Source organism: Poeciliopsis prolifica, unplaced genomic scaffold (genome assembly GCF_027474105.1).
Source record: "Poeciliopsis prolifica strain line A6 unplaced genomic scaffold, Auburn_PproV2 SCAFFOLD013, whole genome shotgun sequence".
NCBI lineage: Eukaryota > Metazoa > Chordata > Actinopteri > Cyprinodontiformes > Poeciliidae > Poeciliopsis > Poeciliopsis prolifica.
In genome coordinates this window covers 12,109,384-12,119,787 of record NW_026562388.1, presented here as the reverse complement: position 1 = coordinate 12,119,787, position 10,404 = coordinate 12,109,384, and the positions used below count along the sequence as shown (strand labels likewise).

Genomic DNA, 10,404 nt, shown 5'->3' with positions numbered 1-10,404 from the left:
GTGAAAAGACTAAAGGATTATGTGCAGGACTGTTTGTGCAGATGAAAGCTTTTTATTTTAATTAAAAGGTTAAATGGAAGTTCATCAACCTTAGAATCTACAATGTAGCTAAAATATTTTTTTTCACTCTGATTTGCAATGTATTACAAATAAATCATGACAAGCCTATTTTGCATGAGAAATCCTTCTGTTTTCTTCATTTTTCTGTAGAAAATAAAATTGTGGATTAGATTCTGGACTTTATGTTGGCCAGCGGCCCTGGTTTAACTTCACTCTGCCTCCCGGGATGAGTCATTGTATTTTCAATCATCATAACAAAAACAAGACTAATGTCAGTAATATGTTGCGTTTTGTTGGTTAAATTGATAAATGCCTTTTTAGTTTACGCATCCCAGCAGTGAAGGTGACGAGCAAATTAAACTACAAATCAGCTTTGAAATAAACGCCTGCTGGCCCCGTGCTGTAACATGTAATTATTTCAGATGTGTTGGATCAAGACGTTATAAAATATGCATGAGAAAACAGAGCTCGGTTGAAACTGACAAGTGTAATTATTACTCACTCGGATGGCAATTACTGGCCCAATTAAAGCGAAACTGTGCATTTAAACCAACAAAACGGTGACCTACTTCCGTTCCCCCCAGAAAATATATCAAATATCTCCGCAGCATAATAAAAGCTACACACTCCTTGTGAGTCAAACCTGCTTGGAAAAGCATCCACAGCTGTTTCTATTTCTTTCCCACACTGAGACACACACACGCACACGCACACACACGCATACACACACACACACACACACACACACACACACACACACACACACACACACACACACACACACACACACACACACACACACATATTTTTTGGTAGAAGAGTAAGCCCACAGGATCTTTATTCATGTCTTTTCAGCGGTGAGGTCACACTCTCTTTGGGGGACCGAGAGAAGGATCCACAATCAGATCAGGAGAGGGGTGGGTGGGGGGGAGCAAGCAGCTGAGAGTCTTTTCCAGTATGGCCTAACCCTCCATAATGTGCCTGCAGAAAACAAAAATCTCGTCTCTGTCTCACTTTGAATTTTACTTTTAGCTCAGTTTTTTTGTCCCAAAAAAGTTAAAAATCTATTAAAATCACAGCAGAGAGTCTGATGCGAGAGGGGGGCTCACAAATTGCATACAATACAACAGATCACAGTTTCGAAGGCTATATCACAGATAAAAAAAAACACCTATGTACCATTTATTTAAGACGCACACTGATTGTCTCTTAGAAACTACATATTGATTCCTTATAAACACTTTTTCTTAAATAAAGTAGTGCATCCATGTCCACACAGTATCCTCATGTCTCTCTGCCAGCAGGTTCATTTTTTTAAAGAGGTCTGCACTTCAGCAGGACTCACTGAAGTTTTAGTTCCGTGGCTGCGGTTTGTCCTCAACAGGTGTTTTTACGCACAGAGGCACGCAATGATAGAGGTGGATGAGGGGCTACAAGTTGTGAATCAAAGGGGGGGAAAAATCTATATGCCAGTGCTAAAATAAATTAAACCTCTCCTTTAGGAGTACCGAAGACCACCGGGATAAAAAAAATATGAGAGCGCAGTCTCAATCAGTCTGATGTTGAGTTTTATTGAAGGATGGCTGAACCGTCTCATGTGATCGTCACTGCTCTGTTCACAGGACCTGGAATTTCCATGAGGATGTTTGATCCTTATAATCCAAGCAATCGGCGTTAAAGTTCAGCTTCCATGACGCTGCTTGGTCCTTATAATCCAAGCAGTCTGCCGTGGAGTTGAAGCCCAGGCCGGACGTCCCGTAGCCCTGGGTGGAGAGGGACGCCGGAGACTGGTTCAGATGGCTTGTGACGGCGTTCGTGCTCATCGGGCTGAGAGTCGAGCCGGGTCCCGACAGCTGGTGGTGCATTGGAGTGAGGTAAGAGCTGCAGTCCATGCCCCCGAAGTAGGACGTCGACCCGGCGTAGCCTTGGCTGTAGCCCGAGGCCTGAGTGTAGGTCATGGGGTAGGACCGCTGCATGCAGGAAGAGGAGGTAGACAGGGGGTCCGAGAGAGGAGAAATAGACGCGGGGCTCCAAATGGACACCGGGGCGGTGCTGGTGGAGATGGCGGGGACTGTGGTGGTGCTAGTGGGGGGCGTGAACTGGCCGCTGGCCCCGCTCTCCGAGCTCACCTCCCTGGTTGGGGAACTTTTCTTTTTAGGGGGTCGCACCTTGTTTTGCCCGCCGTTCTGTTGCTGCTGCTGCTGCTGGCGACACTTGGCCCGCCGGTTCTTAAACCAAACCTTCAGAGGTAACAGAAAAAGAAGTTATTACTAAAAATAGAAAAATATGGGGGAAAAAAGGAGATTTTATTCACATGTTGGTGATCCCACCTGAAACTGTTATAAAAGTCGACAAAGGTTTATGCTTTGTCTAAATTTAGTTAGTTAAACATTGCAGGCTATTTCTTTGTTTCTTTTTTATTTCTAAATAATAAATCTGTGCTTTGTTTTCCATATAAGTTCTATAAATGCGAATGAATAAAAAAAAAGACAATAAAAGTAAAATGGAGCTAAATTATACATTTCCCCAAATACAGAGGAAGAACACAAATAAAAATTATGCAGCCAACAGATAGTTTTGGCTTCATCATTTTATAACATGACACATTATACACTTAGCATCACTACTTCAAACTTATAGTTGTATATTTCCTGCAGAAATTAAACTGAAATGAAGTTAATTAAATCATTTAAAAAAGAAGAGTGGAATCACAATGCAATAATTTCCCCTAAAATCAAGTAAAACACAAGATCCTGTTGTCATTCATGATTGCAAAGACAGGCATAAATAAACGTTAGTCTTGCTAAATTGCAATCATAAATCAACACATCTATTACCCAATTTAGAATTCCTGCTTCTGCCGCATGTCACTAACATTTGAATTTCATCCCTTGTGTTAATGTTATAGGATGTCAAATGAATACAAATGATTATTTTTGAATTATCCCTAACAGTTATTCGCAGACATTTACAGAATGTCTTATTTTAAATGTGGTTTAGTGACTTGTTATTGAAAACAATTTTGAAATACCGTAATAGCTTTCCTTGGATTCGTTTGTCAGCTCACCTGTACTCTGGACTCAGGTAAGTTGATTTTCAGCGCCACTTCTTCGCGCATGAATATGTCCGGGTACCTGGTTTTGGCGAACAACGCCTCCAAAACGTCGAGCTGTGCGCGCGTAAAAGTAGTCCTTTCTCGCCTCTGTTTTCGTGGCGTGGCTGCAACAAAACAGAAATATTAATTCACTAAACATTGCCTACGGATGTGAATATGATAGACTAACTAAAATGTTAATTTGCGACTGAAATGATCTAAACGCACTTTTTGTTTTTGTGTGCGTAATTACCCACAAACCTTTCGTCTTGAATGCAGCCTTTCAAATAGAATAGATATTTTTTTATATAGATATTTACATTTAAAAATTTAAATACAGAATTACAAATTTTCTAATTGGGAAATAATAAAATGTAGTTTTAATATTGAAGTATTCTGTTTTCAGAATCGACCAATTTGTCAAACAGGAGGGGGAAAAAATACATTTTGGGTGTTTTACTATTGTTTACGTCAGACTGATTTCAGTGTTTTGAAGGGGAAAAGTGCATTTGAAGAAAACTTGCATTATTGAAGCTATTTCTCAGGAAAAAAAACTTTAAAAAAACCTAAACCCACCTGGATAACCCACTGATGGATGCAAAAGGTCCATCCCGGAGGTTGTTAAGCTCAGGCCATTCACTGTGTAAGGTGGTTGCTTTAGATACGACATCATGCTAATGTTTGTCTGAGGGCTGAAGTTGGAGAAAATTTTGAAAACTGATGTCGCTCCGAAGGCGCCCCTCGTGTTCTCTCTGATCTCCGTGGGCTCCGTGTTACACCGGATACCTGTTCCAAAAATAACAAAGAGCAGATGTGAGGTTTTTTTTTTCTCTCCTGCACGTATATTAGCTCAGTTTACACCGCGTTTGTTGTTCAAAGACCCACGTCGCTTCTCACAAAGCTTCCAGCGCACCTCCAGCTGCCCCTACCACTATACGACCCCCGCGCCCCCCTGCGATGGAGGCAAACAAAGCCCGGGCATCAGAGCTGCAACAAGTCACTTAGAAATTTAATTCAACTCGTCATTTCTTGTTTAGGTAAGTGGACAAACTGGAAGTTGATTAGCTTATGTCTGAAACAAAAATCTCTTTGTTTTTAATGCGTGTGGACAAATTATATAGACACATCCACAGAAAAGAAAAAAATAAGTAGGGTTCGCTTTAATTAAAAAAAACTTTTTTTCCCCCACAATTTCTGACAGTTTTCAACACAGCTCTGCATTTAAATGGGATGAATCCACAGAAGAAGAAGAAAAAAGAGCAGATGTGATCCTCGGTGAACATGTGACTGCTCTTAAATCCGCGCTGTGATGTTGTCTAGTAAACGCGATCGTTGTCACTTCGACTCCAGTGACCCTCCGCCACCCGCTATCCCCACTGCGCCTCTTGATTAGTTGCATCTTCTCCCTCTCCATCCAACGGTTTTAACCCCCTCATCCCAATCTGTCACACTTAAACACACACCGGCCCGTCAACCAGTTGCTCTCCTGCACTCGCTCGATAATAATAATTACCCGCTCGTCCATCGAATAATTATGATAAATGTGGTGCTGCTGATGAATTAAGGTGGTAATTCAAGTGGCAACCAGCTGGAGCTTCTGCAGGCTCGAAAAAAAAGAGCCTGAAAATCAAACAGTTTGATCTGAAGATTAATGTATGTGCTGTTCCCCCCCTGGTTCTATCTAACTTAAAATAAAATTATTAACTTCTCATCCACGTGCTTTCGGTGAAGAAGCAGGTTGAAGGTATTAAAAGTGACATGTTGGTTTATTGGCTGCTGAATTATTAATGTCTGCAGTCACAGGAGGCGCGAGAGGCCCCGGGATTATTATTATTATTTTTCTTCATACGCCTTAAATTTACTATCATCAATATTATTGTTTTCAGTAGATTCGTCTTCCGTTTTTATTTTGTTTGTTATGTTAAAAATATTTTCAAACGATAACTGATTATTTTATGTTTTCAAAACAGGGGCTTTGCTTAGCACAGATGCCAGAAAAAATAGTGCGAAATAAAACAAATAAAATACAATTAACAATTAAAAACAAAATGAAAATCAATTTCAGGAATACAATAACAGTTACATTAATTTTTGACTTAAAAGCTGCAGCCCTATTTTCAGTTGAAGTTTCAACTGAAAATAGTTTCGACAATTCCTAGATGTGCTTCATGCTGCTTCTTCTCTAACCTGACCTAAAATACTGTTGCTAAAAACAAAACAAAAAATAAATAACAAAAGAGAGAACAAAGTAAGTGTTGCACTGCACTGACCTTTTTAATTCATCATAATTTATTTTTGGATAATAATAATAATAATAATAATAATAATAATAAATAATAATAATAATAATAATAATAATAATAATAATAATAATAATAATAATAATAATAATAACTTACCCTGGCATTTAGGTGTAGAATTGGCTTATTTTTCTTGCTTCCTCTGTTTGAAGGAAATAACAATAAAAATTAAAAATAAATTAGAAAAAAAAAACTGCGCCGAAGTCAACGAGTCCGATTCGCAAAATCTCCAAAAACCAAGCCGGAGGAACCTCCTTCAGCCAGCTGATGAGAACAACAGCGCAGATAAAAGTTGAGCGATGAGCGCAGCATCGGGCTCTGAAATGACGCTAAGGCGGCGGAGCTGCGGAGGAGGCTGCGTGTGCGCCTTTAGGATTTGTTCAGACTGAAGTGGTTTGAGTTAGATTTTGTACAAACCGCCAGCCAATGGGGAGCCCGCAGAACTGAGCTGAGGTCCTTCTCTGTCTCCGTCTCTCACACTGGTGGGAAGCCCCACCACCCGTCCTCCCATTCCCCCCCGCCACTTTTTTTCTTTTCTTTTCTTTTTTTCGGGGAACAAACGTCTCCAGCTACTTTTTTTTTTTTTGACGCACGGTCCTCAGCCAATGGCAGCGAGAGTACGACTGACAGCATCCCCATCCCACCTCAGAGAGGCTGCGCTGATGGGAAGTAAACTGTGCGCCGGTGGATGATGACACCAGACTTTATTAATGTTTATTCATTCTTTTACCGCAAGTTACTTTATGTCACGAAGAGAAAGAGGAGAGAAACCCTTCACATAAAGACTGGCAATGAAGAGTTTCCAACAAATAGAGCAGAAAGGGACATTTTGTGCAGATGCATCGATCAGACGCAGTCTTATTGCTATTTGAAAAATATCTGATTCAACAGAAGGTTGAAAATGTGTGTCGCTGTTTTTTTTATCTAATCAAAGAAGAAGTTTTAAATAAAAGTGGGACTAATCTGAAGGGTAAAAAAGGAGGAGGGGGGATCTAATGCAGGGCTCTCACATTCCAGTGCGTCGCAGAAAAAAAAAAGAGGGGATTTAGAGCGACTTATTTCCTTTAAATTGTCCTCCGGTCCGCAGAGCCAGCCAGTCTGAGGATCTGGAAGGCCTGCACCGAAATGCACCGGGGATCAGAGCGAGGAGCCGGTGGGGTTTCATCTGGGATGGACATCCAAGTGAGGACAAACGATGGAAGAAGACGAAGGGACCCGACCGAATCTCTTGATGTTACCTTATTTATTAAGGTAGGCCTCTTTAGTAATAATAATAATAATAATAATAATAATAATAATAATAATAATAATAATAATAATAATAATAATAATAATAATTGTGGTTAATTATACTGACTGTCTGGAACAGATGTTATATTTTGAGCACCAACAGGCTCTGAGGGACAAAGAAAATCCTCCTTTGCGTCACTTACGTGTTTGAACCTGTGTGCCCATCTCAAAATAACATGCTGAGGGTTTTTGTCACGGCTTGGTAAATGTATCATCCTTAAGAGGCTTTTTCTAACACCTACACACACCATCTCTTTCTCACACACACGAACACACATATACACACTCTCTCTCTCTCTTACACACACACACACTCGCTCTCTCTGCAGCGCCTGCACGGACACACCCGCTCCCTTCAAACAGATTTGAATATTGATTTAGATTTATAAACACAGGCAGAGCGTGGATTTTTTTTACTCATTTGTCATTTGCATCCCTCTCCCTCTCTCTCCCTCTCTCTTTTTCTCCCTCTTCCTGCGTGGCTCCTGTGGAAAGGGCCAGAGTCAAAGGTGTCGTGACAGCTGGGAGGAATGCTTTTCACCCAGAGCTGCACACAACGCAGCTCACACTCCCAAAACAAACTTTATAAAGTCAGTGACATTTCCTTTGACAGATTTCGATCGGAGGAGGTGCGTTCATGGATCCAGAAGTTGGATTTGTCTTGGACCTGAGGAGCAGAGAAAAGTTTTGCTGTTGGGGAAAAAGCTGCACCGCATGCAGGTAGGAGTCGTTACCTTTTTATGCTTTTCTTTTATTGCATGTTTTTCAAAATTATTAATGACTTCAACAAAAGCAAAATCTTTAATTTGCCATTAATTTGGTAATTTGGATATAGTGTTGAAATTCACATTTCAGCAACAATAAATTGAATCAACACTGAAACAACAATTAAAAACAATAACCAAAAAAAAAAAAAACACACATTTAATTGTTTAATAATTGGTAAAATATACACTAAATTGTGGAAGTGACGTATGGGTTCATTTTGTTTGATTTGTTAAAGAATATAGACCGATGTTGTTTGTTGCCCAAGTCGTAATATAATATGTAATCTTTTCTTCTAAAATTATTTTGACAATGTAAAGTATTTTTTGAAAAAGTGTATATTTTCTAAAATTATATTTTATTTTTAAACATATCTGGAAATTAAAACACAACAGAAAGAGAAAAAATATGTAACAAGCAGTGTGGGCTGCATTCAATAACAGAAAAAAAATACTGCACTGTAAAAATGATAAATATTGTTCATCCTTGAAATAATATAAACCACAAATTTTACTTAGCTGACACCTTTTGTTTTCACAACTTTTTGTAACTTTCCACACATGAATGAAGTTTCAGTCAGAACGCACATATAAATCACTTTATAAACTCAAGATGTCTGAAATATTGCATTTCAATGATAATACATTCTATATGCGGAATGCCTGTATCATTATAGCAGCTGCATGGTAATGGATCCTAGTGCGAGACGTTTTCAAACTGCAGCGTGGAGAATGATGATGTCTGATGCTGTTATCTGCCGCATCTCACCGTTTAAAATCGCTAAATAAATTATTAAAGTGCAAAGCGAGGCCCCTCCGCGGGGACTTTGTATCTTAAAAGGACGTTTAAAGGGAGACGCGGCGGAGCGCCTGCGGCGGGCTGCGCTCCCACTGACTCCCGGCTAATTGACGACGAGCGGCTTTTATCTCCGCCTGCGCTGCACTCAACCTGAGGGCGAGGATTTCTTTTCCACCGGGCCCGCTCCAACCTGTGATTTCCGCCTGTTAATACGCGGCCACGCATCTTTGGAAACTACCGCGCAGGCTTGCCTGTTTGACCCCTTGTTTGATAGTCTTGAAAGAAAAAAAAAAAAAAAACAAGCAAAAAAATACACATCGCATTTTTAGATTGGGTAATTACAGGCAGACAGCCCCCTTCTCTCTCTCTCTTTGCTCTGTGCATCAGTAGAAGTAATCAGCACTTTATGGAATAATTAGATGTGTAGTTTTAAAATTAAATAAGAAAAAACAAACCCTCTCCATCTTGAAAGTAGTTTAAATTTAAATTTTCTTGCATACAAAAATGTCTAACAATCCAGCGTTTCTTTTTATTACCTCCCGGGCAGGTTTCATCTCTTTCAACCTTTTTCTCCCAGCCCTGACACATATTCACATGGCTGCATGTGAGGAATGTGTTGATTCAATATATTATAATCTTGAAAACAACAACAAAACTAACAAAGCATTTATGTAATCAGAATAATCATAATTTGGACATTTTTTTCCTTCTGTTACTGGTTAATTTAGAGTCATATTTGTGGAACTTATTGGAGTATCTAAGATGCTCAGAGGAAAAAGATAGATAGATAGATAGATAGATAGATAGATAGATAGATAGATAGATAGATAGATAGATAGATAGATAGATAGATAGATAGATAGATTAATACCGTAAATTAGTTAATTTGTAACTGTAACATGCCACAACACTGTGTGCAAAAGCAAACATAGCTGTATTATGCATTAACAGTTATGGTATAAACAGGCGTGGAAGCATGTGCAGGTTATCATGCTTATTATTAGAAAAAAAAGTGTTGATTGTCTTCAAAAACCTCAATTTATATATATTTTTCAGAATTCTTAAAATTTAGAAAGCTTATATGTTTACCTACCAACTAATTTAATGCAGATGTAGAATCAGAGACAGAATCTTGTGTAAACTTATATTTTTGATCAGCTTGGAAAGTTTGATGGATAAATTGGACTGTTGCTTTAAATAATTTTTTATAGATCCAACAGAGTTTATCCTGCTGAGTTACCTTCTCTAAAAGAAGCTGAACCTTTGTGTAATGTAACATGTAAGTGACCCCAGAGGTCATCACACACCAACCCCCTCCCAAGGATTGATGGGGTGAAAAACCCTTTTCAGTGTTTGTTTATTAAGAAGAGTTTACTGTCCCAGCTGAGTGCAAGCACCCAGGATACGGACATAATGTTTTAATTCAAAGTACATCGAGCATATCCACTGCTTACAATGTTCATATCTTACACTTTTTAAAAATGGAAATAATAAAAATGGGACGTTTTTCTATTAATGTCTAGGATGTGTTTAAATGTGGGGCCTGTTTGTGTTTACCAACTTTGGTTCTTCTGTTAATAGGGCACACTTCTTCAATTACTGCCCTAATTGCTTGCGTTGTGTTTATGCAGGAGTTTGCAAACAAACAAGATGAAGCAGTGAACACAGTCAACGTCCACTAAAAGTCAAGGTCAAGACGGGCTGACAGAGACAAACAAGCAGAGGGAGACTCACTCTTATGAGAACCGTCTGAAGGAAGCTTTGCATGAAGACATCCCTTCAATGTTCAACTTTAAAACTCTTAAACTGTTTTTTTTCTGTAATTGCTTGTGACTGAAACATAATTAATTGACTGTGACTGGTTTTGTAATTAAACTTCAATGCGAAAAACCATTGTTGCTTCTATTGTTGAAGGTTTTCTCTGTCCCCCTCTCTCAGCGTTAGTAGCCCCTCTTCCTGTGTGCTCTGAGGAGTTTGCACGGCATGGTAAAACCTGCCCTGCAGACCGGACCTTACCAGTCTTCAAAGCAGGAAGAACTCAATGCAAGGGGGATTTGTTCAGGCTTATTTGGTAACCTAGGATTTGAATTGGATTCT

The 10,404-nt window shown here is 39.3% G+C and overlaps 1 protein-coding gene and 1 long non-coding RNA gene across 2 annotated transcripts; one reads left to right on the top strand and one right to left on the bottom strand.

Moving 5' to 3' along the window:
* Window positions 1–1,211: 1,211 nt before the first annotated feature.
* Window positions 1,212–6,029, bottom strand: otx2b (orthodenticle homeobox 2b). The gene is made up of 4 exons (XM_055038852.1): window positions 5,554–6,029; window positions 3,731–3,940; window positions 3,128–3,279; window positions 1,212–2,300 (listed from the first exon to the last, which is right to left on the bottom strand). Exons 2-4 carry the CDS (start codon window positions 3,825–3,827, stop codon window positions 1,677–1,679), a joined length of 873 nt encoding a protein of 290 aa, XP_054894827.1. The 5' UTR covers window positions 3,828–3,940; window positions 5,554–6,029; the 3' UTR covers window positions 1,212–1,676.
* A 13-nt stretch (window positions 6,030–6,042) lies between these two features.
* Window positions 6,043–10,200, top strand: LOC129365575 (uncharacterized). Its single transcript, XR_008606534.1, has 3 exons — window positions 6,043–6,705; window positions 7,358–7,464; window positions 9,939–10,200. It is a non-coding gene; the product is annotated as an uncharacterized LOC129365575 (long non-coding RNA).
* Window positions 10,201–10,404: the final 204 nt, after the last annotated feature.